Source organism: Panthera onca, chromosome E3 (genome assembly GCF_046562875.1).
Source record: "Panthera onca isolate mPanOnc1 chromosome E3, mPanOnc1 haplotype 2, whole genome shotgun sequence".
Taxonomy (NCBI): domain Eukaryota; kingdom Metazoa; phylum Chordata; class Mammalia; order Carnivora; family Felidae; genus Panthera; species Panthera onca.
The window spans coordinates 38357865-38385733 of record NC_138354.1 but is presented as its reverse complement, the minus strand read 5'-3'; the positions used below and the strand labels follow the sequence as shown (position 1 = coordinate 38385733).

Sequence of the window (27869 nt, the reverse complement as noted above, 5' to 3'; positions counted from 1 at the left end):
TTCAGGGGACCTGCACTGGTCCCCGTTTAAGTGCAGGGAGGCTCCTGAGGGCCTAACTCCCAAGTGACCAGGTTCCTTTGGCCCCTCCACTGTGCAGCCTCCCACTGGTCCCTCTGAACAGGGCTTAGTGGCTAAGGAGCAGCCCGCAGGTACCTGGTGGGCCAAGCCTCCATCCAGCAAACCCGGAGCTGACTGGGGGGTTCCCCTGCCGCGCCCTGTCCCACCACACATAGGTCTGCCAATTCCGGGAACCCCCTACCCTGAGGCCCCTCGTCGGGTTCCTCTGTCTCGTCCCCCTCAGGCCCTGTATTTGATTCCTCTGAGATCAGTTGGGTCCCCTCGTCCCCAGGGCTTGCAGTTGCTGCTGCTTCCTGGGGTTCCCCGGCTTCCTCCAGGGTGCCCCCTTCTTCTTGTTCTTCTTGTTCTTGTTCTTCTTCTTTTTCTTCCTCTTCTTCTTCTGAACTAGCCCCGTCACCACTGTCCTCCTCGGATTCTTCGGACACAGAGCCTTCTCCTTCCTCATCTCCGCTGTGGTCACCACTCTCCTCTTCAGAGGAGACATCCAGGCCCTCCTCAGTTAGCCCTGGTGCCTGGGCCTCAGGGCGCTGGGCCTCCTGGGTGCCCCCCGCCTCAAAGCTCTGTGCACTGCCGGTCTCCGAGGCCAGGGTGAGGGTGGGCTCCCCGTGGTCCTCAGCCCCCTCCTCAGTTTCTGTGTCCAGGTCCAAGGTTCCGTCTGGCACCTTTGGCTCCTGATCAGGCCCTGGACTGTCCTCCTGCTGTGTCTCTGGGGCATGGGCCTCCTTGACCTCTATGCCCCCCGAGCCTTCAAGCTGTGCGGTCCCTACTGCTGCCCCCTGCTCGGCGTGGTTGCCTACGACTTCTTTGGCCTCTTCAGGGACCATGCTACTCCCAGTCTGTCCTTCGGCCTCCCCAGGAACCCCCTCCTGTCCTGGGCCCTCTCCCGAACCCAGCTCTTCCTCAGGCCCATCCTCCCCTCCTGGTGGGCCTGCTTCTTCCTGCCCAGGCCCCGCAGGGTCCCCGGGGGCAGCTGACTTTGAGGCTGAGGCATTGGAGAGGCTGGCTTCGGGACCAGAGCCCGGGCCGGTGGCGGCAGCAGCAGCAGCAGCAGCGGGGGCCCCGGCGGCTGTCTGCTCCGAGCCCTCAGCCTCCCTGCCATCCGGGGAGTGAAGGAGCAGGGTCTTCTCTCGAGGGGCGGCCTCCGCATAAAGCGCCCTTTCCTTCTCCTCTAGACTTGCATCTCCAGCAGAGAAATGATTCTCCAACAAATTGCCAACATCTTCTGTGCCACCCGAGGCGGAAACTTGCAGTTCTAAATGATTAGAACACCATTGGTCAGTTTCACGGGGTTGGCACTGACTCTGCTTCTCTAAAGACTCTAACGCAACCTAGCTCCTGTCCTCCAGGAGTGAGGCGGGGACCGGGGCGTGCGGCGACGCACCTTCCTGCTCTTCGTAACTGCCCTTGGAGGCGAGCAGAGTGAGTGTTTCTCTGCCTCCCTCCCAAGATGTGGAAGGCAGCTCTCACCACTGTCCACCCCTGGAGGAGTGAATGGCTGAGCCACCCTGAGGGCCCCACGCTGGCCCTGACTCTTCGAGCCTCAGCTGGGTCCTGATGGCTTCAGGGAGGGAAACTCAGATCCCTTCCAGGCCTTCCTCAACCTTGCAGCAGGCACGTGCAGCCAGGCTCACCAGGAGACCTTTCCAAGATAGGACAGATGCATGGACATTCCGCCCCTGTCAGTTCCTAGAGTCATTAACCAGCATGCTTTTTATACTGCTATCAGCAAAGGAGTGAAAACAGGTGTATGCGGGCCAAATCATCTTAGGTTACACGGCAAGTACTTAGGGGATTACTTGTGGCTCTCAGCCTTATTAAGTCACACATCCAACTCTGTCCCCTTCAGGGCAGGCATTTGCTGGCCTTGCTACCTTAGATTACAGGGGATGTGGCCCGAGGAGGAGGAGGAGATATCCAAAACAGGCAGGGCCAAGAGCTTCCCAGCGGCCTTAGCCAACCCCTTCCCGAGGGGATCCCCTTCTTAGGACTGATGGCTTTACCAGGAGAGCTGAGAGCACAGAGGCAGCAGGAGAGAGGGAGGTAGGGGCCTTCTAAGTGTGGGAGACCTCTCTCAGGAGTAAAGTGTGATTCATGTGCAAAATGGGGTCAGAAGAAAGGACTGGGCCTATTCCTTCTGACCCCTCCCACTCAGGTCAGGACCTGTGTAAGAAGGGGGACTCTGCAAGCATAGAGAGATAAAGGGCCACTGGCCCCTTGCCTTGAGGTAGGTGAGACAGCCCCAGGGCTCCCTTGACTCACAGAGATGCTTTCTGAAGGAAGCAGCATCCCACCTCTGCTGGGGACAGCCTGGTACTCCCATCTCTACATCCCACAAAGAAAAGCCACTTCTTGGGGTCCCTCTTTCGCCTCTGAGTACCCACCCATCCTGTTTCCTGAAAGCTGGGGCAGTCTCCAGGGTCGAGGAACAAATATTTTCACATTAATCCCCACAGTGGCAACCTGTTATCAAATTCAGAAGGAGGAAATTCAGACGCCTTTAATTATAAAGGAACCACTTACACTGATAGGACACTTTGACGTTCATGACCTCAGCCGACCTCCTCGATTACCATCTGGGTGACTGGAACCCAGAATTACCTACTCCTCATCCAGGCCTTCCACGCCAACTATGTTTAGGGGTGCACAGGAGAATCCCTTCGCACCCCTCCCTGCACATGCCTTCTCTCCGCTCCTGAACCATGGGAGCCAAGGCTTAATCCTCCCTGTGTTCCCCAAGCCTGGGACACTGCCTGGCCCACAGAAAGTGCTATGGAGAGGTCTGTGGTGACATCCGGGTACAATAAGAATTTCTGGTCCCTCAGAGAGGGAGAACTGGAGGTTACTCACTAAAATTTTCCTTCATTGCCTCCAGAATACCTATATGTCCTGATTCTTTGCTGCATCTCTGACCCCTCGACTCCCTGGAGAGAAATCTATGGTGGGAACTTGGTTTAACCCAAAGAGACTGACAGTCCTTCTCAGCAGCAAGGCACATGTAATATATTTCATATGAGATACATGTGCAGAATTATTCAGAGCGCCAGGCAATGCTTAAGCACTTTATATAAATAAAACATGAACTGATCTTACTCAATGTATTTAATGTCACTTGCTTCTGTAAGACAAGTCTTACGCTTATCCCCGTGTTACAGCTGAGAGGACTGAAATCTGAGACACTGAATGCTTTGCCCAACACGCAGCTGGTAACTGGCGGAGGCCGTTTAACCACAGAGCTTCAGAGGAGACTGCCTGGCCCTGGAGCAGGGTACCGCGCCTCGGAGTGTGGTCCAGGCACCTGCAACACCGGCATCACCTGGGAGCTAGGGAGACATGCAGGCTCTGGGACCCTGGCCCAGACCCACTGAATCAGAATCTGCATTTTCACAAGATGCCCAGGCAGTTGGTTTCCAGAAGCACTAGTCTACACCACCTGATAAAACTGCGTCTGAACCGCTGGTTCTGGGCACTGGCTGGACATTGGAATCACCCAGTTCTTGTGCCATTCCTCCTCTCTCCTCAGAAGTTCTGACTGAATTAGGATGTATCCCCAGCATCAGAACTTTAATAAAAAAAATTTCTTGGTAATTCTAACATGCAGCCAAAGCTGCAAACCACTGATAAACCAAATAATCCTAAACCCAAGGCTTCTGCTCCTGGCCCTCCTGACTCGTGTGCCCACGGGGGGCTTCCAATTTGGATGAGTCACCCAAGGCTTGGCCTGTGCCTTTGGAACAGCAGCAATCCAGGCTCCTCCTCTGGTGAATCCAGCCCTTTCCACAGGTCCCTTTTGCCTTCTACTGTTGATGATGATGATGGCGGGGATGGTGATGGTGGTGATGGTGTTGGTGATGATGATGATGGTGGTGACAGTGATGATGGTGATGGTGGAGATAATGGTGATGGTGGGGATGGTGGGTGGAATATACTCTGGGTCTGACCACTTGAGGTGTTTCTAATATTCTCTAATAAATTTCTAATAAGTTTCTAATTTCTAATAAAATACCTTCTGTCCCTGGTAAGAGTAAAAGGGTTACATAATCCCAAGGGAAATGAGGACCCCAGATTTTGGGGGCTTACCACGAACTTCACTGCACTCCTGGGACCCGGACAGGAATTCAGGTATGTGCGTGTGTGTATACACATTTATATCCACACCCTTCCTGGGTTTTACGATTTAATGTCAAGCCGTCACTGACCTGCTAAGCAATTTGGAGCAAAAGAGACCAAGGGTGATGCCTTCATGCCCTGTGACCTTCTTTTCCAGGCTAAAAATAACATCTCTGACAGAAAGTCCCTCCGTGAAACAAGCTATGCCATCGGGCCCCCAGAGCCCAATCCCCAGGAAGCAGCTGTGCCATTGGGCCTGATCTCTCCTCTGGGAGGCAGTCAAAGGCTTCAAGAGCCTCTGATTAAATTCAGTGTAATTCCATGAAATCAAATCCAGTGTCTTCCCTTCTTCCCTGATCTCTCCAGCATCTAGCTGGAGCCCCCAATGGCCCCTGGAGGAGGTGGGGGAGGGCACAGAGGACCCAGGATACCCTGAATGAGTTGAGCCCGGTAAGATGAGTCTTGGTCCACCCCAGGACACGCAGTACTGTACTGTAGGCGCGGCTGCCAAGGCAGCCGCCCTGCCCCTGGACAGGCCCGGGTGCTTACGTCAGAGTACACGAATAGCAAGCCCCCAGCTCCACCCCAGAGATCACGGGAAGGCCCGCGTGCTGGACAGCCTGAGGCCCGAGCCCCACTCACACTCCGGGCAGAGCATGGCATAAACCGGCTCTGCTTTCTCTCCCGACACCACCTCTGCCATCTTTGTGGTCAGCCTTTCGGTGGCTTGCCCCCTCCACAGTCCCAGCAGGGACCCCAGGCTCAATTCCTCTTTCTACTACCAACCAAACACTTGATTGTTCCCAGTTCCTAACCCTTTGCAAAGCACTTTCCACATGGACTCAAAACTGTGGAGTCACCAAGGGCCTTGCTGCGTCCAACCGCAGAGGGGGAAGCTCTGGCCAGGGACCTTGAGAGACTTTCCCAAGGTCAAAGGTAGGGTTGGGACAGAGCCCAGGTTCATGGCCCTCAGTCTAGAGTTTGTTCTGCTCCCATGTAGCTTACAAACCATGTCCCATGAAAGCTAGAGTTCCATGGATTTGGTTAGGGGGTGCAGGAAGATAAAGGAACTGGGGTTCAGCCACCCCTTTACTTCCTGCCAGCAGCTCCTCTTGGGAGCTATTCAGTCCCACTGCCTAAGGAGGGGGGGTGACAGTCACTGCTTCTGCCTCTCTCGCCTTGTCCCTAAAATTTCCACCAGCCTCCTCTTGATCATTTTCCCCAACAGCCCAAGGATCCCCCACTGTGGCATCTGCTGACTTTGCTGACCATCGTGTGCCCAGCACGGAGCTGGGTGGTGTCTTTCCTTCACGCAGAACTTCACGCTTCCCAAAGGAGTTTCATGTTCTTAAAGCAGACACGGGAAAGTCCAGTTGTTTGCCCGACAAGCATTCCAGGGATGGGCTAGAACTTGGGCCAAGAAACAGAGCAGAGCTCCCGGGCCACATGCGGGTGGTATCCAAGAGCTGCAGGGCTTTCCAAGCACAGACGCCCAACCTCTGAGGTTTGGGTCAGCATGAATCTGCGTGTTTCAGAAGGTGATTCTAACAAGCACTAACGTGTGACAACCCTCCGTGCCAGGCATCAGGGAGTCTGTGTTGAAGCTGAAGCCGGAGATCGGCAGGTCAGAACCCGAGATGCTGCTTAGTTGACCTGTTTTGAACCCACCTCGAGGTGCTGAATGTATTCAGTGCCTCCACGGAATAGAAGGTAAACTCAATCCCACCTGTCCAAGACTCCTCAGCACACATTTCTAAGGACTGGCCAAGGTTATCCTCCACGTCTTCTCATCCAACTGAAACTACTGAGTCCACAAAGTCACACACAGGTAAAATACCTTTGACTGTCACTCAGACACAATTATGCAGATGAGTCATCAGTAATAAAGCCCCAGGGGGACAATCACTTTCCAGTTCTAACCCTGGACACATCTGTACCCAGGAGTCAGGAATACCAGTCTTGCATCCAGACGGTCCCACGTCTTTCACCAGGCTGTCCTTCACCCCAACACTCAGACAGCTCATCAGCCGTGCCTCAAGTGCACCCTTCAGAAACGGAGTCAGAGCAGCACACCGACCCCTTCTGTGTCCTAGGTCTTGTCTCTGAACGCTCCTGGACGGGCCAATGGTCGGCAGCCTCTTTTGGTGTCTTAGACATTTTTTTCTTGACCTTATTTACAGAGCAAACGCTCACCACTCAGGGCCCTTTGTTCCTTTGCTTCTTGGATGAGTCTTCAGACAGCTTTGCAGATGCCAACACTGAGAAGGACCCTAGAAGAAAGTGTCCACATCCTCCCAGAACCCTGAGGCCCTCTCTCTCGCCATTCTGTTAGCCTTTACCTCTTCCTCCCCGGACAAGGGGACCAGGGTGCAGTGAGTGAGGCAGCCATCTTTGGAAGGTTTCTTTGGCCTCCTGGCCAAGCTCCTGAAGTCAAGGTTAATCCCACCAGGACAGCTAGTCCCTGGCTGGACTCTGGCCCCAAAACGATTCACCCAGGAGACAGCACACAATGACAAGGACACCATGGGACTGGGAGTCCAAAGGGACCCCCTCACAGACCAAGCCATTTGATTTCACTGTGATCCAGAGCCTGAAACTCTGAGGAGTGACTGCTCCAAGGTCACAGGTCTGGTTAAACCAATTAGCAGTGGGCTGGTTCTAGAAGCCAGAACTCCACCAACTCTGAGTCCATGGGCTTTCCCAGCACCAGGACACCAATTCCCAGAAAGGACAGGGGGTGAGCCAGCCTCAGGATAAGCAACTGTTCACTGTACCCTCTTCCTTCTCCCTTTAAAAAGGATTAAGACTTCAAGACCATTGCTTTTAACCCACAAAGTCCAGAGAATTGACAGAAGAACTCCATCCCCCTTCCCCATCCTTAATTCCTGGGAATTCTTGCTTCGGGGGGTACAGAGAGAAATCACCCACAATCCCACAACCATTCCTGTTGCTGATGCCCAGAGGATTCATGGATGTGGATGAGCACTCACATTTGAAAGGCAAATGAGTTTGGAAGAAGTAAACCATCAAAGTCCTAACCCCTCAGTGTGACTTAATTACCAACAGGATACCCTGTGGAAAATCCAGTTTTCCCAGAGATCAGCCCTTCCTGAAGTGAACAGAAATCCTTGTAGGAGTCACTGGACTATACTTCCTCCATTCAGAGGGACTGAGCTGGGCAGGAGAGGGAAGGAAGGAGGGAGAGATGGAGGCTGGATCCTGAGACAGGTGGCTGGCTTCCTCCACCCCCCCACCTCCCCACCCAATGACATGGAATCCCCCTGCAATCCAGAGGCTGGCCTCTGGGAGGGCTATGGCTGGACTTCTGGTCACCAGGCATGGAGACACCCGCTAAGAGCCAAAGCAATGTGGCTCCCCGAGGTCACAGTCAGACGGATGCCTTGAGATCAGATCAGAACCACCAGAGGCTTGGATGTGGGGGTAACAATGACATCAGACCCACCTCAACCCCAAGGCGGGGGGGAAGTGAGGGGAAGTCTGCTTAATTCTCAAGCTTGGAAAATGGACGTGATGCCTTCCCAGCCTGGACCCGAACCACATCTCGGGGCTTCCCTTTGCCACGAGACCCAGAGCCAGACTGGCTTCTGGATGTGGTCAGAAGTCAGGACAGCTCTACAGTGTCTCACTAACCAGCAGTGTGACCTTGCTCCTCAACACCTCCCCCCCGCCCCCGCACCAACTCCACTGGTCCATAAAATGCAGGTAATAATACCTCCTTTGCCAACCCTTTCAAAGTATTTTAAGCATCAGATAACGTTTAAAAGCATTCTACAATGTTAGAGATAATAATGCTCATTTCCTAGAAGAACAAAGATGCCAGGCCAAATCCCAAGTTCGCTGAGTGGGCCAAAACAGAACAAGCTTTGGACAGGAGCCAAGCTGGCTCACCTTCACTCTAATCCTTCCTACCCGCTGTTTCGGTGGGGGGGGGGTGGGGGTGGGGGGTAGGTCAGTGGTCTTTCTGCCCGGGGCTCTTTATCCCCTTTATGTGGCCAGAAGCAGCCTGGACAAGGAGTTGTGGGCGTGTTGGGGGTAGCCTGACTCTTTCCATAAGGTTCCAGCTGGCCCGGGGACAGGAATGGGCCTCAGCTGTCAAAACTCCTGGAGTCCAGATCTCACCCTGCTGAGCCCCACGTTGACTCCTGTGATGACCGACCTCCACTTCCAGTCAGCCCTGACTCACCCAGAAACTTCTTTCTTTTTTCTAATGTTTATTTATTTTTGAGAGAGAGAGACAGAGTGGGAGGGAGGGAGGGGCAGAGAGAGAGAGGGAGACACAGAATCTGAAGCAGGCTGAGCTGTCAGCACAGAGCCCGACGCGGAGCCGAAACTCATGAACTATAAGATCATGACCTGAGCCGAAGTCAGACACTTAACTGACTGAGCCACCCTGGCGCCCCTCACCCAGAAACTTCCGAAGGAATGCATAGCTTCCTCTCTCTCCCCTGCCTCCCAGATCCCTTTGCCCCACCACTGAAGGAGTGACCCCACACGTCACCCCCAGCACAAATGCATGCTCAGGGGGTGCCGAAGCCCACTCTGTGTGCTGTGTGCGAGGACGGGTGAGAGGCGCTGTCTGCAGGAGGAGCAACTAAGGGCCCTTCCTTCTCAGCTCTCAGAAGCGGCAACACAACCAGAGAGGCCACCACCGTGACAGACCGCCCTCGTCGTCCTTGGAATAAGCGAGCACAGGGCGATAAGCCCTTTAGGAATGACTCAGGCCTTGAGAAAGTAGCTTTGACTGCACCACAGAGACAGAGAGAGAGAATGGCACTCAGCTTGTCCCGCTCGGCTGAAATCAGAGCTAATGTTTTCACAGCTTTGAAGGGTCTGCACGACCACAGGCGGCCCCAATGACAGAGCCAGGCCTGCCCCACACCTGCTTGGCGGTGAGGTGTCCTGAGCAGATCTTACCTCCAGAAGACCGAGAAGCTGTTTCCCCCCAAGTCTGCTCAGGGAAGGTTATGGAGGAAGGTCAAACCAAGGGCAGAGGCTAGAGCAGCAATAACGAATATTGTGCCCCGTGAGTTGCCCTGCATACTCCGGCCCATAGACCCTTCCCGCAAAACCGCTATCCAGACAAGATGCCAGATCTCTCCAGCTTCTCTCCCAGAGGACTTTACCAAGTTCACAGCACATGTGCTCCACTCCTGGGTCCTTACACTGGTGGCGCCAAACCTCATTCTTGTTTTGATTATTTTCACGTTAGAGATTTGTAGTACTGAAGAAACCTTGGAAATTAACTAGCCCAATCCATCCATCTCACAGCAGAGGTGACTGAGGCACAGAGAGCTAAAGAGCCAGCTGGAAGCCGCCTAATGAGCCAAAGCTGGACTTAAACCAAGGTCTCTGTAGCCCTCGCCCTGGTCTTTCACATGGGGTTCCACCCAGCTACGACTTTCTTCTCTCCTTGATGTTTCTAATGCATTATGCCCACGTCTTGCCCTTGCCCTGAGACCCAGCATTCCTGGGATCGCTCATTCATTCCCCCTCATTGCTCCTATAAGGCATGGCCTCCCAGTGAGTACCAGCTGAGGACTCTGACGTCAGGCTGGGTCCCAGAGCACAGATCTCGATGGAGACCTTGGGAAGGACTGGGGTAAGGTTCAAGCTCCTCGAGGCCATCTGCACCCAGCCCAGCCCTGTGTTTCCCATCACTCTGGGTGCTCTGGTATCATGGTAGGGTGGGGGTAGGGGATGCAGGGAGGGATTCACTGTCCCCGTCATCGGGGGACAAAGGTCAGCTGGTTCCACGAAAGTTACATGAGATCAACTCTTAGTTTCTGAGTTCAGGACTGCAGAGGCCAAACAACCCCAACGAGAAGAGGCTTCCAGAGTCTGGGTCACAAGGGAAAAGGAAGAAGACTTCTCCCCGCTCCATGAACGGTACAAACTCCCAAAGCCTCTAGAGCAAACCCATCCATTACCCTCAGTGAGGACTTCAGAGCTTGGAATGCCACAGGGAAAGAATATCCAGGCCGATCTATGGTAGGATGTTCTAGAAATCCTATGTCTCCCCTGGGAGCAGGCTTGCCGGTTTGTATCCCCAAGTGTCCTAGCCCACTGACCCTCAGACACGTGGGCCACATTCTCCCGGTGAGAGGTGGCTCTCTCTCTCCCAAAGGGCCCCCCTCTCTGGAAATCCCCACCCCTAGGGAGAAATCCTTTTAGGCAGTTAAACCCCCAAGGAAGCTTCTTGCTGGAGTTAGTGTCGCCAAGGGTCTGGGTTCTTGTCTCTTCAAACACTGAGAGCAAATGAGGCTCTTGCTACCCAGACCTTTCTTTTCCTTCAGCAGCCTGGTGACCAGGCAGGTCAGGGTGAGCACTCTTCTGGTTCCCACGGGGCTCCCCTGGGGAGAGGAAGGTTAAAGCCAAGGGCAGGCCGGAGGGCGGGGCAAGAGCAAGCGAACATTCCGCACTCACTGTCCCCGGGATGACCCTTCCTGATCAACACCAAGGGCCCCACGCAGCCTCTGCCAGGCCACATCTAGGAGCTCCAGCCAGTGGCCTGCCTGCCGGCCGGCCACACACAATAAGCAACCCCCCCCCCCCCCCCCCCCCGCCCCAAAGCCTGAGCCTGCTCTGGTATCGTTTCCCATAGCTGCTATAACAAAGCACCACAACGTGGGCAGCTTAAAGCAGCACGAATGTTTCAATTCCTGGTCATGGAAGCCTTTCGAATCACTATGTTGTACACCTGAAACTAATAAAACACTGGAAGGAAAGAAGGAAGGGAGGAAGGGAGGGAGGGGAAGAGAGAGACGTAAGTGTATTATTATCTCTCCATTCTGGAGGCCAGAAGTCCAAACTCAGGGTGTCCGCAGGGCCGTGCTCCTACCAAAGGTGCTCAGGGAGGCTCCTTCCTGCCTCTTCCGCTTCTGCTGGTTCCCGGCAGTCCCTGGCCTATCCACGTGTGTCTCCCATGTCTACCTCCGTGGCCCACGGCCTTCTCCCTGTGTCTCTATTCTGCATCTCTCCTCCTCCACTTCAAAGGGCACCCAGTCAGGCTAACTAACCACATCTGCAAGGAACCGATTTCCAAATAAGGCCACATTTGGAGGCACGGGGGGGGGGGGGGGGGGGGTGTTAGGATTTCAACATACCTTTTGAGAACCAACCCATAAGAGGTCACACCACTACCTGCTTCTCAGCAGGTCCGGCCTCACCTGTTCCCTCTTGCCAGGTCCCGATGCCTCTATGACATCTTCCAGTTCTCACCTCTCCAAGCCACCTGGTTGGTCCCCTCACTGACCTCAGCTGACTCAGTGTCCATGACTGTCTATACTGAGCCACGTGATGCAACCCTGTCCCATGTGGCTGTGACCTTCGGGGGGGGCAGGGGTGCGTGTGTCCAATCTTCCCTCCTAGGCTGTCATTGACTCTGGCTGGTGCACCTGTGGTCCCAAAGCCTCTTCGTGTCCCCACAGTGCCTAAGAAAGCCATGAGCTCCAGGACTCAAACAATGAACACCTGCAGAATTCTCTAAGAAACCGCATTCAGCCCTCGTGCATTTCCAACCGGTATCCTCCCTGCCAGACTCACTGTCGCCCACTCCCCACTGCCTGGACCTGGCTAATTCCAGCTCACACATCAGACTTCAGCTTTGAAGCCCATCCCCGGGAGGCCTCCTGGGGCCTCCCAGTACTGAGACGCTTCTGCTCTGTGTTCCCATTGCACTCCCTGTGGCAGCCTTTAACTCGTGTCCCCATGGAAGAGAAGTCCCCTGAGACCAAGGCCTGCAGTGTTTCCCCAGTGGGATCACAGGGGTCCAGCACGGGGCCTGGCAGCACAGCAAATGTCTGTTGGATGCCCTGAGAGCACCAGAGAGTAGTGAGCCTCTTTCCCGGGTCAGCCCTTCTCAAGGCGTGGCTCAAAGCCATTTGCAAAAAGGATGAGAGAAGAGCTTAGTTAGAAGTTCCATTCTGGGTGCCTGGGTGGCTCAGTCGGTTAAACGTCCGGCTAGGGCTCAGGTCACGATCTCGAGGTTCATGGGTTCGAGCCCTGCGTTGGGCTCTGTGCTGACAGCCTGGAGCCTGCTTCTGATTCTGTGTCTCCCTCTCTCTCGGCCACACTCCAGCTTGTGCTCTGTCTCTGTCTCTCAAAAATGAATAAAACATATAAAAATTTTTAAAAAAGTTCCATTCCTGGACCATTCCTCAAAGCCACTGAATTGCACTCAGCGAGGGGGGCGGGGGTTGTTGCAAGGCTGGTGCTTATCAGCTGTGGGGACATTACGGGTCTGGGGTCTAGCTGGCCTTGCTACCCTGCCAGGGGATATTCCCAGGAGAAGAGCACAAAGAAGCAGATGTGGCTGGTGATGGGAGGCTCTCACAGAACCTGCCTGAGGAATGGAAGCCTGGTGGTTGAAAACAGCTGCCCAGCTCAGGGAGCAGCCCTGGGACCCCTGGGACCCTCAGGGAGGAAGAGAAAGAGAGAAGGACAGAGTTAGGGGCCAAATTTGCTCTCCTAATCAGCAGCGGAAACGTGAGCCTCTGTCTCAACTCCTCTGTGCTTGTTTCATCAATAATAAAACGGAAAAGGGGCGCCTGGGTGGCTTAGTCGGTTAAGCGGCCGACTTCAGCTCAGGTCATGATCTCTCGGCCTAGGAGTTTGAGCCCCACGTCTGGCTCTGTGCTGACAGCTCGGGGTCTGGAGCCCACTTCAGATTCTGTGCCTCCCTCTCTCTCTGCACCTCCCTGCTCGTACTCTGTGTATCTCTCTCTCTCAAAAATAAACATTGGGGCGCCTGGGTGGCTCAGTAGGTTAAGCATCTGACGTTGGCTCAGGTCATAATCTCACAGCTTGTGAGTTCGAGCCCTGCATCCGGCTCTGTGCTGATAGCTCAGACCCTGGAAACTGCTTCAAATTCTGTGGCTCCCTCTCTCTCTGCTCCTTCCCTGCTCAAGATATGGTTGCACATATCTGTGAAAACACTAAAAACTACTGAGTTGCACACTTTAAATGGACACATTATATGTATTTGAATTATGTCTCAATAAAGCTATCTTTTTTTAAAAAAACCTGTTGTCTACCTTCCAAATCTATCCTCGGCCTAACCATTTCTCCCACCCCTAGCTTGACATCTCTCACCTGGGTTGTGAAACTGCTCAGGGAGGAGCGCCAGGCCCTCTGTTCCCCACACGTGCTCCCTCTCTGCACATGCTCTGGCAGCCCCCTCCTCCACACAGGCTTGCTTTCTATGAGCAAGCGCACCGGGCCTCCGTGCTCTCTGCTGGGAATGCCCTCCCCACACAGCTGCCCAGCTCTCCACTCTCCTCCCCTACATCTTGGCTCCTTGTCACTATTTCTGCAAGGCCTTCTCCTACCACCCTGGTGACACTGTCTCCCAACTAGCCTTCCCCTCTCCCCAACCTAACCTTTTTCTCCACTGCACCTATAATTGTCCAATAAACTAAATAACTTACTTATTTGGTTTCCTCGTCAGAGATTTTGTTTCCCAGTACCTTGAACAGACTTTGGATGCATGGATGGATAGATGGATGGACAGGTGGATGATGGATGGATGGGTGGATGGATGGATGATGGTAGCAAAATATAAGGCCTTCCCTCAACTCAGTGGCAGAGAGTTCCAGAAGAAAGGAGATTTGAGACTGGGATTCATAACCACAGAAGTACCCATGGGTCAAGTCATTTAAGCAGCCCAGGCCTATTTTTTTCTTTTTCTTTTTTTCTTTCTTTTTGTGATCAAAGGGTCCTAGGAGTAGTTGCCTTATCAGCTCAAAAGGTTACTGTGATAACCATGAACTTCATTCCTGAATTTAAGACCCTCCCCTTAAGCACACAGCATCTAACTGGAGGGACAAGCCAGACAGAGGAGAGCAAGGAATGCCAGGGTAAGTGCGGTCAGCTTTTCTAGAAAGGCTAGCAGACAGTGGAGACCTGTCCCCAACCCTGCTCTCCTCCAGAACCAGGACGAAGCAGAGACAGGGCAGTAGAGCCACAGCCACCAGTTTCCAGAGCTGCCCTGACACCCCAGACTCGGGGTCAGGGACCCCTAAGTCTGCCACGAGGACACCCACATGCCCATCCTTACAGCTGGGCGTTCCTGCTGCTGGCAAGGAGGGGGCAGAAAGGCAGAGATGGCAGGATGCAAACCTTCATCTGGAAGTTGGCTCTCCAAGGACCTCCTGCAGAATGTTAGGAGGTGACTCCATGCCCCGCTTACTCTCCTGCTGCACTCGGGGTGGGAGACTCCAAGGGGCCGGGCACCCACCCGGAGAGGGAGAGCTAGGCCTAACGCTGCTGGGCCTCAGTCTCTGGGTTCTTGGCCTGCGACTCTTCTCCACCACACACCAGCCCAGAAACAGAGCCTCCTGTCCCCAGGACAGGCCCACTCTATCTCGATCCATACCTGAGCACACCCAACAAGGAGCTGGAACATGCCCCCCGCCATCCTCCCCAGCACCAGCAGAAGGCTAGGTGGCCTCCTGGGATCGCCTGCCCCCAGCCAGCTGTCGGTCCATTCGTTCAACACGTTTGTACTGGGTGTGTCAGCAGAGCTCCAAATTAGCTGCTACGGCAATAGCGTGGGCGGTGGGGCCAGAGAGAGGACGAAGGAAACAGGTGCCATCTGTGCCCAGTAGAGGGCTACCACCCAGGAGAGAGACGGGAACTATATGTTCAGAGCCAGCAACCACTCAGCCGTTGGGTCCAAGGCTATGGAGCCTGAGGGGTTGAAGGGTGCCCTCCACCCCCAAATTCCCATCCCTCCAGAACCTCAGAATGTGACGTTATTTGGAAATAGGGCCTGTACAGATATAAGTAGTTAAGCGGTGGCCATACTGCATTAGGGTGGGCCTTAAGGCCGATGACTGATGTCCTTAGAAAAAAAGCAGAGGACACACAGAGACTCACAGAGGAGGGGCCACGTGAGGACAGAGGCAGAGATCGGAGACGCGTCTACAAACCAAGGAAGGCCAAGGATCCACCAGAAGCTGGAAGAGGCAGGAAGGATCCTCCTGTGAAGCCTGCCAACATCTTGATTTCTGACTTCTGGCCTCCAGACTGCGAGAGGTTAAGTTTCTGTTGTTGGAAGGCATGAGGTTTACGGCCACTGGTTCCGATGGCCCCAGGAGGGGAACACAGGAACAGCGCTGAGGCCTGGCCCCACGAGGTCTTCCTGACCCCCCTCACACTAAGCGGTGGTGCTCTCACCAGCCCCACGGCCCTCTCCCACCCACTCCCCTTCTCTGCACACTCAGGCTACTTATTTTTAGACCCTGTGACATGTGCCTTATACGGTTCCCTCAGCCGGTCATGAGTGGGGGCTGCCTCCCCCCACAGCCTGGTTTGTAAGCTCTTTGAGGACAGAGAATCCAAAGGATGTTAACAGCCCTGAGAAGGGGCAGAGATATTGACAGATTCCCTTCATTGTTCATGTTTCGTGATATTTGAGGAGACCGGTGGCAGGTGTCAAGCCAGAGGACCAGGGAGAGCAGCGATAGCCTGTAATTACTGTCACAGTCCTTTTAACCTTAAAAAGTATCTAATATCAAAAAAACATTTTAAGCATCTGATAGCCTTTTTTTAATTTTAGTCACATCACAACACCATGCTGTAAATAGGGCAAGTATAATTATCTTGTTTTATGGGCAAACAAACAGGTGCAAAATGGTAAGGGGCTTGGTGGCAAATTTGTGACAAAGCCAGTGTTTGCTCGGCCCTATGGTCGCTGTGTGTCCCATCCCAGGCAGGCTGCTCTGCTCCCAGTGCGGGCAGCCTCAGGTGATAGGGCTCCCGGTGAAGAGACTGCTGGTCTAACTACCAATTCAGGAGGGAAACTGAGGCAGAAGACAGGAGAAAGGTAGATTTGCCACTGGGCTTCTACTCCCCTCACAGCCTGTACCCAGGCTCATTCCTGAGGCCAGGAGGGGCTCCCCAGGCCACAGCAAGTGCTGTGACCCTTCTCCAATTTTTCCAGACCCCTTCCTGGTGTCCCGACCCCCTGAGATAAGCTAGAGAAATAAGTGATCTTCTACTACCTGACACTTGAAATAAAGGGTAGGAGGGAACACAGGGGCGGGGGTGGGAGGGCAAAAAAAAAAAAAAAAGGACCAATGAAGTGGCCAGAAGCCTCTCTGGAAGGTGCAGGTGCACAGAACAGGCAGTTGGGGAACCATAGGACAGAGAGGTCATTTTCAAGGCAATGGCTTTGTCAAGTCTTTAACTATTGCCACCTAGGGAAACTTGTATGGGAAACAACTGGGCTGGCCAAATCCTAACCAAATGGCCACTTGGAGGAGGACCAGGGGCCGCAGTTTTGGCGGTGAGCTGGTGGAAAGGTGGGGGGGGGCGGGGGCTCCCAAACCCCAGGGCTCTCCCCTGGCCTGAGCTCCCAACACAACCCACTTCCTGCGGGCTCAGAACTCCAGGCCAGACTTTGCCTGCACCTGTTTGAGCTCAGAATGCAGTCCCTGCTCTAGAAGGATCCAAAAATATCTGAGAAGGAGAAGGAGAGGGGCTGCAGTATGCCAAGGGCCCAGGGAGAGCCACCTGGCTCAGTGTTCCAGGCCTTTCGCCCATCAGGGGGGTCTGACCCCACCAACAGGAGCCCCACACCCGAGCCAGAGCTGAGCTCATCGCTACCACTCCCAGTACAATGCCCCCAGCGTCTCCATTCCTGGTTCTGATCACCACCTCCAGATGCTCTTCCTCCTCTGCCTGCACAAACCACCCCCTCATTCATCAGACATTAAGGGCTTTCTGTGAACCAAGCGCCAGGCTAGGCACTGGTGACTCAGCGGTGAGCAAATTAACCAAACACGAAGCCCGTGCCCTCTCGGAGCTGACAGTCCAGCGACTGTCCCCCTTCCTCCCAGTGCAGCTGAAACCCTGCCCCTCCGTGAGGCCGACCTTCCAGCCCTCTTCTGAACTCCCAACTAGAGCTGCCCGGGTGTTAGTTACATTTTCTCTCAGTGTGTGTCATCTCCCCAAATAGAAGTCAGCTCCTGGGGCAGAGACAGCCTGTTCCTGTCCGAGCAGTGTGGCTGACCAGGACCTCATGGTGAACACAGCCTGGCGTTGGGGCCAGAAAGTTGGTTTTTCAGAGAGGGGTCCCCATCATCACCCCCTTTCCTGCCTCTCTCCAGTCCTGCCCCCTCTCGGTTGCCGCCGTGTCCAGATCTGTGTTTCACCTCATATCTCGCTTGTCTTTTTTATGTTCGTTTATTTCAAAAGAGACAAAGAATGAGAAGGTAAGAGAGAGTGGGGGAGGGGTGGGGAGGGAGAGAGAGGGAGAGAGAGAGAGAGAGAGAGAGAGAGAGAGAGAGAGAAAGAGAGAGAGAGAGAGAGAGAGAGAGAGAGAGAGAGAGACCTAATCCTAAGCAGGCTCCTGACTGGCAGCTTGGAGCCGACTTGAGTCTCAAATCCATGAACCATGAGATCACGACCTGAGCAGAAACTAAGAGTTGGACACTTAACCAACTAAGCCACCCAGGCGCCTCTGTTTTCTGTTTTAACTTTTTAATTTTAATTCCAGTTAATGAACAGACAGTGTAAATATTAGATTCAGGTGCAGAAGAGAGTGATTCCACACTTCCATACAACGCCCGGTGCCCATCACAACCGCACGGTTTAATCCCCACCCTGTATTTCCCCCATCCCCTTATCCCCTGCCTCTAGTGTCCATCAGTGTTTTCTCTGTAGTGAAGAGTGTGTTTCTTGCTTTGTCTCTATTTTTTCCCTTTGCTTGTTTGTTTTGTTTCTTAAATTCCATATATGAGCGAGATCACATGGTATTTGTCTTTCTCTGACTTGTTTCGCTTAGCGTTATACTCTCTAGATCCATCTGTGTGGTTGCAAATGGCAAGATTTCATTCTTTTTTATGACTGACATTCCACTGTGTGTGTGTGTGTGTGTGTGTGTGTGTGTGTGTGTGTGTGTGTACCACATCGTCTTTATCCATCTATCAAGGGACACTCGGGCTGCTGCCATAATTTGGCTATCGTATTAACAGTGCTGCTATAAACACAGGGGTGCACGTATCCCTTTGAATTCGCACACTTTGTATTCTCTGGGCAAGTACCCAGATTATAAGGCAGTTGCATTCTTACATCACTTGCCGACCATACACTGCTCCTCGCCCCTAATCATGAATCCATTCTGTTCCCAACACAGGGCGGGCTCCCCAGGGAAGGCCCGTCTCCCCTTTCTGACTCTGCGCCGGGCCCTTCTCCTCCCCAGAGCTGGCCACACAACCCACACCTGCTCTTTGCCCTTTAGCGCTCTGAGTGACAGAGGACAAGAGGGTCCCGCCAAGGTGGTGAAGGACAAGGACCCCTGGGGGGAGGGTCCCCCAAAGTGTCGAAGGAGAAAAGCCTTTTCTCACTGCATAACATTCTTGCAGTGAAGCCAGGGAGCCCGCCCCAGCTAAGCCAGCGTTCTACTCGAAATCCTTCTGGGGACCAGGATTCGGAGCGGACAGAGCCATGGAGACTATGTTTTCGTGTGGTTCTGATGAGGTAGTCCCAGGGAAGACAGGCCTCTGGGGTGGTGCCAGGCAGGAGCTGGCTGCCGGAACCACAGTCTCATGGTGGTGATTCTTCGGGATCAGGCCCCTGGGCACACCCACCCCAGAGCGGCTGGGAAGGGTGGCCTGCTCTCTGTACAGCTGGCTGCTGCAGGCCCTGGCTAGGGGGGTGTGAACGGCTGACGTCCTAACAGCAGGGACTGCTTCTGCAGCCCAAGCCCCCCACCCTAAGACCAGGCAGCTCAGGAAAGGCGGCCGTGGAGCCCTCTGTGAGGGAGGATAGGGAACTGACAAGTGCAGGCATGTCTCTGCCTGGGACCTTGACTCTGAACAAAAGCACCTTCAGGGCTGCAGGAGGATGGGGCTGAAACCAAACGGGACAGGACTTCCCCGATCCCAAAATGAGTCCCGCCAATGGGCACGGCCAAGTCCTCCCAGCCAGGAAAAAAACCCCAGAGGAAACCTGAGCCTGGGACTGTCTCTGTTCCACAAGAAGAATGAGAACCGAGGCCGACATCCGAGGAACTCACCGCGTGCCTCCCAGCCAGCTCCCGCTAAGTCACAGATCCTGATGGAGTCCAAATACAGAGCTTTTCCCATTGCAGGCCCAGGGGACATTTGCTGAACGTACACCTTACATGGTGGAGCTTGGGATCAGACTCTGCCCTATTCTCCACAGCATCTGGCTTGAGGGGGCTCGTTCACCAACTTTCACTGACACAAAAAGGTTGGGTCACTGATTTCGTCTCCGGGCTCTGCCTGGTGGGTGTTCCTGCAGCACCACGGACCAGGCTCTGGCCTCGGCCCTGCTGTTCCATACCATGCAACTTGGGGCAACCGGCCTCCCTTTCCACCTCATGGGTTCTTGGAACATCTATCTGGTTCCTTCCCCCGACCCGGTGACCCTCCAGGCCCTCCATGGCAATCGTAGTGTAGGCCAGGATCCCTACACCCTATATTAGCTCCCTGGCTGGCTCCTGAGTTTGCCTGGAATGTGCAGTGTCCCTCTGAGGTCTCCACAGTGCTATGGCATGTCTCCGAAGACCTATCCCACCCTTCCTGCACGTCTGGCATCTTGGTCACTTCCTCGCCACCTTGTGTCTGTCAGTCCTTGTCTCTCCTAGGACCCTTGCCATTGGCCCATAAACACACTTCGTCTTCCTAGTGTTGAAAAGGAAATTTGCTACATCCACAAACCCCCTGCCCACTTACTCTCACGTCTCTATCCCTCCTGAGCCCACTGTCCAAATGTGTTGCCTCTGCGCCTTCGCTAGATGCACGTAAGGCCCTCGTGCTCTGCCTGTGACCTCAGGGTATCAAAGCTAACGCCTCATCTTCCCCGGCATCTCTTTGGCATTTCATCCCTCCGACCGCCTTTCTAGAATGCGCCCTTCCCAGGGTGCCTGGGTGGTTCGGTCGGTTGAGCATCCAACTTCTGCTCAGGTCATGATCTAACAGTTCGTGGGTTCGAGCCCCGCATCACGCTCTGTGCTGCCAGCTCAGAGCCTGGAGCCTGCTTCGGATTCTGTGCCTCCCTCTCACTCTGCCCCACCCTTGCTTGTGCTCTGTCTCTGTCTCTCAAAAATGAATGTTAAAAAATGTAAAAAGACAAAAAACAAAAACCACAGAATGTTCCCTTCCCTTGGCTTCCATCCAGGTCACTGCCTCTTCCCAGGTCTCTTCCCCTTTTCCTGAAATCCGCTCACTGCCCAAATGTGGCACTGCCCAACGACCATCCCTGTATCTTTTCTTTTCCTCTCTCTGCAACAGCCTCATCTTCACCCAAATGAATCTCATGTCCGGACCTCCAGACCTGACTTTCCATCCTCCAACATCCAGGATCTCCACCCAGATGTCTCCCTGGCACCTCAAATTCATAATGACCCAAACTGAGCCTTTAAAATCTGTTCTTTAATGTTCCTGGTCATTCATTCACTCACTCATTCATTCATTCATTTTTCTGGCAAGATCACACCTCCAGTGACCCACACGAGACCCTCAAGGTCTCCTTCTGGCCCTGGCTCGCTGGGGTCCAGTGGACTTCACCGCAGCTACCTGCTGGGTCTGGCCCTCCTCTCCGCCCACCCCCCCAAACTGCCTTGCGGAGCTCACACCCACTCCAACTGGCATTTCTGACAAGGTCCTCTAGTCAGCCTCCCTCGTCCTCCCCCTCCCTCCAAACACCTGCTGGACGGATGCTTCCAAAGCCCTCAAAGGTTACCCACCATCCACAGAGCAAAGCCCTCCTCATCAGCCGACCACACGTGGCCCTTCAGAGGCCCAATCCAGCCTTCCAAGGACCTTCCCCGTGACCCCCACTTTGCTCTGCCTGCCCTTATCCTCGCCCAGTTCTCCCCAGAGCCCCGACCTCTCCTGACAGCATGAGTTTGTTTATCCTGCTCCCTTAAAGTAGAATCTTCTTCCTTCCGTCACTCCACATCTCGATGCTACTTTCTTCCAGGCCCATCTCAAACATTCCCTCATCTATAAACAGTTCCTGACTCACTCAGTTAAAACCGATCTCCCCAGGCACTTCCACCCTACCTCACTTTACCTGTGCTTCCCTCATGACACTCACGTGTGGCCCACGCACGCGCATGTGTGTGCGCGTGTGTGTGTGGCCACAAGGCAGAAGACACCCTATCTCCTGTACCGGATTGTAAGCATGCCAAGGGCGAAACGCCCATGTGAACTCCCCCAGTACCAGACCTAAACAACAGGAGGTACCTGATAAATCTGGGATGATTAGTACACAGTGAGATGTGGTGAGGTGTTGGAATGAAAAGGCTTTGCACCCAGGCAGCATTTAAACATAAGGTTGTGCTGTGAGTGGGTCTGGATTGGGATTTGGAGCAGGGAAGGTGTCCTGGAGAGAGCTAAGCCCAGCACCCCACAGTGGCAGACCCCACCCCTGCCCACTCTCCCGGATGTACCCTCGTCCCAGACCAGGAGCCACGGCACCTAGACCCTGTCCTTGGCCCTGGGACCCTGTCAGAGAGCAACAGCCATCTTCCTCCTGTGTCTGTAGGGATTAGGCTCCTTCCCAGCCCACCACACTTAAGTGAGCACCAAACAGCCAGATGGACGCAGCTGGCCTCATCTGGACCCCCTTCCGGGGGAGCAAGGACACCTGAACTCCAGCTCAGACCTGCCTTGAACCAGCTCTCTGACTTTTATTGCCACACCCAGGCGAGGGTCAAAAACAGCATTTCCCAAACTCTAGTTCCACAGGCCACTAAGCAAAGCGTGCACATCCATTAGCAAATCCCAGTGAGTGCTCTGGAGACTCGATGTGGGAAGGGGCAGACTAGTTTCTCCCTGTGGGCTCATCTGGCTGCACCGAGCCAGGAATCACACCTTGCGGGGGGCACTGCAAAGGCTTCTGTCCTCTCCCCAAAACCCCTGAGCTCATGACCCCTCCTCAAGGTGGAGATCGCAGCAGCTGGGCTGCCCTGTTGAGGGAACACGAACACAGCCTCTTTCTGGAAATAGCCAGCCTAGGGTGGGTGAAGAGGGGCCACAAAGGGGTTCCTGACAGACCCTCATCTCTCACAGAGGGGTCGGTCAGCCCCAGCATGCACCAACTTCTCATTATTGGGACAGCAGGGTGGAGGCCAGAGCAGGCCGCAAGCAGGCCAAACCAGGGCTAGGCTGGAGGAAGGAACGGACTCAGAATCCCCTTCTACCCCAACCTCTGCATCATGCAGGCAGCAGGAAGCAAAGAAGTCCCGAACCCAGCCTAACAGACGCCAGCAGCTTGAACCCAAATGCTCTCTCAGCGCTGGCCACCCCCACCACCCCACTCTTGGAGGAGGGGTGAGACTGTCTGTCCCTAATTCACTGCCTGACCTTGTACACATCTCTGGTTCCTCCAGCTTTCACTCTCTTACCTCAACAATACTCGAGGCTGCCTTCCCCTGTCCTTGAGCAGGCCTGTGACCAGGCCAAGTCCCCAAGACAAAGAGGAGGACCCCAATGGTCAAAATGCCCAGAGGCCTTGGGTCAGGGGGTGGAGACTTACAAGGTGTCTGGTGATGGGGCCACGGCAGTTCCGGCTGCGTCCTAGCATCAGGAGAGGTACTTGGTCCCTTGCTAGGGAACAAGAAGAGGCTGCCTCGGTCCAGAGGACCACAGGGGCAACATGGGGACAAGAGACGGAAGCACAGCTCTGTAAGGCCCCCTCCATCCCCGGGGAGCAGGAAGCTGGATTAGACAGAAGGTCAGCCTGCCATCCAGCCAGCAGCGGGATGGAAATGAGGGTCCAGTAATAGGGTGGGAAGTTCAGGAGCAAAGCTGCTGCCTTTGGGCAAGGTGGCATTTACTTCGTGGCACAATTCCAGTGGGAAATCAACCAGTAGGAAGGACTGTCATCATGGGGGCAGGGAGAAGCCACCCTTACGGCTGGAACCTCCTAGCGGGTACAGGAGACAGCTGCCTTTGCGGTAATCTACAGCTGGTAGAGTGATAAAATTCACCCCCCCCCCCAGGAGAAGAGCCCACAGCCCAATTGGTGAGCAGGAGTGGGGAGAAAGGGGACCCTGCACATGGTGGACAACCCCTCCCTGGAAGCCAGGACTGGGCCACACTGCAGAGTCCAGGAAGGAAGGAACATGCACAGACAGGATCTTCGCACAAAATGCCTGCCTGCCTCCTTTCCCCCACAGCAAGATCCCCAGGCAGGCCTTATGGAACGTTCCAGATGTCCAGTTCCCTTGTTGGGAGGAAAGATGAAGGATGTCCCTAAAAGGCTAAGAGTCCCCGGACCTGCTGTGTGGAAGCAAGGCGGCAGCTGGGGCTGGGCGGAGCAGGGCAGGGGCTGTGAAGGGGAGAGGGCAGCAGTGGCTTGGGGCTCAGGATCCAATTACACGGCTGTTTCCATACTTAGCCACCTGACAGCCGCTTGGAATCCTCACCGCTCCAGCCACAGCAGCGCTGCAAGGCCCAAATTAACTCAAGGGCAGACAAGGGCAGGGCCCAGCGGCGTTCACAAGGCTGAATCCCCCCACCTAGGTCCCTAACCCCCTGAGGGAACAGCTTCTGCTCCTGCCTGCTACCTGCCCTCCTGGCTGGGTCGAGGACCTCGACACACAGAATCTCAAAGACCCGAGCGGCTGGGGCTCTGGCCCTGTGGTCCCCGGTGCAGATGAAGACGGCCACTCATGAAAAGACAAAGCAGGAGACCCAGATGCCTGGGGGTCCCCAGATCACCCCCAAAGCACCATCAAGCGAGACCTAGCCGCAGAAGTCTCGGGAAGAGAGAGGTGACAAATGATCTGGTGTCCCCTCCATGCCTAGAAATAACCCCCACGCTGTAACCTGAGCCACCGCCTCTGCCACACAAAGTGCTGAGATATCAAAGGGAGACCGTGCACACATGCCCCAGCCCCCTTCCAGTGGAGCCCCCAGCCCAGGCCAGGGATACCCTGCAGGGGGTCCTGCTCCTCTCCCAAACTCTGGCTCCGATCCCCAACTCCATCTCCAACCTGTTCCCAACCGACCTCCTTTCTACCCTGCTGTTCCCCAGACAACCCCCAACTCTGTGCACTGTGCCCGGTGTTCAGTCATGCAAACCCAGCCCCTGCCCAATCCCCACGGGGGGGGGGGGGGGAAGGGTCAAACCAACTCAGACCTCCAGGGGCCCCTCCAGCTCCAAGACCGGGTTCTTTTCGCCCATCTAGAAGGGTCCTCTAGTCTTGACTTTTGGGGTCCTCTTCCCCAACATCTACTGGCCAGACCTGTCCTCTGGCTCCCAGCCCTTGGCTCAGGCCTCATGCCTGCCTGCACCTCTCGGTTCACTGCTCCCACTTTCTCTGGCCTCCCATGGAGCCCCCGACGTCTCTCAGGTTCTCTGTACCATTTCCTCCTGGGCCCCAGGGAGAAAGGAATGGAGACGATGCCAGGAGTCCATGTTTGCCATCAACCCCAGGAACCACTGAGGCCTCACCATCTACCGCTTGAGCCTCTCTCCCCTCCCCCCTTCAGTAAACATAAGACCTCAGGGCACGTGGGGGTCGTGATCTGGCCCGGCTGACAGGGGTAAGGGTCATACCTGTTTGTCCTGGGAGCAGGAGCGATGCCACAAAGCAGCAGAGCAGGACCAGCGCCCTCATGGTGACTGCCAAGAGAGCCCAGCTGCTCCTCGCCTCTATTTATAGGGCTGGTGGCAGCGCCGGGTGGGGGAGAAAGGGTCACACAGTCACTAGGGCAACTGGGTGGACGTGATGGGGAAGCCGCGCAGACCCTGACAGGCCATGCAGAGGCTGGCTCCACCACTGCTGTGCCTGCTGTCAGGCCCCGGAAGGCAGAGCCCGGACCGGATTCTCTCCCCCCAGCGGCCCTGGGGTCACGTGACATGGGTCACAGGGCAGGGGTGGTAGAGAAAAAGTGGGGCATCCCTTGGGTTAGGTCTAGGGCTTAGGAACCCGAGCCTTTTCAGCATCTGTGCTAACTTGATCTAAAGTCTGGGCCAAGTCACTGACCTTGACCTGCCTCAGTTTCCTGAATGAAGGAGCCACAGGGCAAAGCGAGAGAGATTCTATTTGACAGCCACTGACAGACATTTCAGCCGTTCCCACACACACACACCCCCCCCCCGCCCCCACAGATCGGTCAGGAGGGTGAAGCCACAATAGCTGCTTAAGGAAACCTGTGACGTCTGACCTTTGAGGTAGATGGCTAGGAGCTTAACCTTCTCAGGCTTCCGGAAAACACAGAATGCTGATGCCTCGGAAGGACAAAGGGGAAGCTAGGAGACATGTCCCGTGCTATGATGTAAGACAGTGAGCAGAGATCCATTTCCAGTAACATGGGGGTTCCAGAACCTTCTGTCGTGTCTGCAATGTGATGTTTGATGCAGTTTTCCTAATGGCACATGACAGCCCCTAAGAACCAGTTCTCTGAAGCTGAGGGAATGCAGACACTGGCTTGTCAGGCTGGAGGGAGGGTGTCACTGTGAGCATGGCAGTCGGTCACGGAGGAGAGGAACTGACGTCAACTGGCCATTCTTCTATGGGCTTTACATTTAACACAGCTTCGCTGGGGTCTAATCCACCTGCAGCACAGAACGCTATTCAAATCTGATTCATTTTGACATATGTGTATCACCACAATCAAAATAGTGACCAGATTCCTCACTGCCCAGTTTTCCTCATGCCTCCCCCCTCCAGCCCCCTCCCCAGCAGCTCCTGAGCTGCTCTCTTCACTATACATTAGTTTGTATTTGTGGATGTAAATGGAACCACATCGTATGTGCTTTTTATCCGGCTTCTTTCACTCAGCATGCTTACTTTGAGATGTGCTCACGTTGCAGTTGTGTATCGATAGTTCATTCCTTTGTATTCCGGACAGTACTTCACTGTATGGACTGGCCACAATCTGCTATCCACTCTCCTCGTGACAGACACCGGGTTGTCTCCAAGTTTGTGCTACTACCGATCGAGCTGCCGGGAACATCTGTATACAATTCCACTTACCAACGTTCACTTTCGTTTCTCTCCAGTAAATACCCAGAAGGGGAGTGGCTGGATCACACGGTGGGGGGTCCATTTAACTTTTTCCTAAGGTGACTGTGCCATTTTACATTTCTGCCACCAGTTCCTCCACATCCTTGCTGATCCTGGGTAGGGTCAGTCTTTCACATTTTAGTCATTCTTGTAGGCGTGAAGTGATATCTTACTGTAGTTTCAATCTGCATTTTCCTAATGACTGATATTTAAAAAAAATTTTTTTTAATGTTTATTTTTTGAGAGCGAGAGGGAGAGGCAGGGGTGAGTTGGGGAAGGACTGAAAGAGGGGGAGACACAAAATTTGAAGCAGGCTCCAGGCTCTGAGCTGTCAGCACAGTGCCCGATGCGGGGCTCAAACTCACGAGCCGGGAGATCATAACCTAAACCAAAGTGGGATGCTTAACCGACTGAGCCACCCAGGCGCCCATGACTGATGATATTAAGCACATTTCCATGTGTGTTTTTGTGATCCACTTCTTTCGTGTGTTTTTGGTGCAGTGCCTGTTCAAAACTTTCAACTATTTTTGACGGGTTGTTTTCTTCTATTGAGCTTTGATGGGGTTTTTTTTTATATACATACGCTGAATACAAGCCCTTCATCAGATACGTAATCTGTAAGAATTGTCTCCATTGGCATCTTGTCTTTTCATGCACTGAGGTATCTTTCAAAAAGCAGAAATTCCTAATTTTCATCAAATTCAAAGAACTCTTTGCCTAACCCAAGGTCCCCAAGATGTTTTCCTGTTTTCTCCTAGAAATGTAACAATTTTGGGTTTTACATTTAGACCTGTGATCCACTTTGTGTAATCTTCAATAGGTTGCCAGGTAAAAACTGAAGTTAGGATTTTCACATGTGGACATCCAGCGGTCCCAGCAGCACTGGAAGAGACCACCCTTCCCCCACTCAACTGCCTTCGCACCTCATGTTGAAAATCAGTTGACGGTATGTTTAAAGCCATTTCTGAACTATATTCTGTCCTGCTGATCTACGTGTCTGTCCTTCCACTGTGGTTCCTAATCAGTCATGAAATGCGGTAGTGTGACTCCCTCAACTTAGATCTTTTAAAAGTTGCTTTAGCTATTGTAGTTCCTTTACACGTCTGTGTGAATTTTGCAATCAGCCTGCAAATTGCTATTTAGAGGCCTTCTTGGATTTTAATAGGGATTACACTGAATCTTTAGGCGAATCTAAAGAAAACTGACAAGGTACCAACTGCAATGGTCAATTTTATGCATTAACTAGGCTAGGTTATGGTGCCTAGTTGGAAAGTATCAGTCTGAATGTTGTTGTGCAGGTATTTTTTAAATGTACTTAATATTAAAATCTGTAGTCTCTGAGTCAAGCAGATCACCCTCCATAATGTGATGGGCCTCATCCAATCAGTGGAAGGCCTTAAGAGAAAAGACTCAGCTCCCCACCCTGGAACAGTAAGGAATGCTGCCTCTGACTGCTTTCTGATCCAAGACTGCAACATTCACTCTTGCGAGAATTTCCAGCCACCAGGTATCCCTGTGGATTTCCGACCTTCCAGTCCCCTCTACCTCTCTCTATACACATACATCCTACTGGCTCTGTTTCTTGGGAGAACCCTGACTAACACACCAGCACTGAGCCTTCCATCAACCGTGAAGGGAAGGGGCAGTACTGGGACCTGAGAGAGAAAAGGAA

At 53.9% G+C, this 27869-nt stretch overlaps 1 protein-coding gene across 7 annotated transcripts in view; it reads right to left on the bottom strand.

Annotated features, from left to right (window-relative positions):
- The window catches only part of SRL (sarcalumenin), a 38037-nt gene extending 11855 nt beyond the window's left edge, over positions 1–26182 (bottom strand). For 2 of the 7 annotated variants that reach the window (XM_060648311.3, XM_060648312.3), the window contains exon 1: positions 24745–24999. In XM_060648311.3, coding sequence (XP_060504294.1) covers positions 24745–24805 — 61 coding nt within the window. In that variant the 5' untranslated portion in view covers positions 24806–24999. Of the gene's footprint in view, positions 1–259; positions 1331–2459; positions 2479–24744; positions 25007–25355; positions 25747–25981 lie in introns of those variants that run through there. The other 5 variants (XM_060648313.3, XM_060648309.3, XM_060648308.3 and 2 more) reach the window with 5 other exon arrangements.
- Between the last annotated feature and the right edge of the window lie 1687 nt (positions 26183–27869).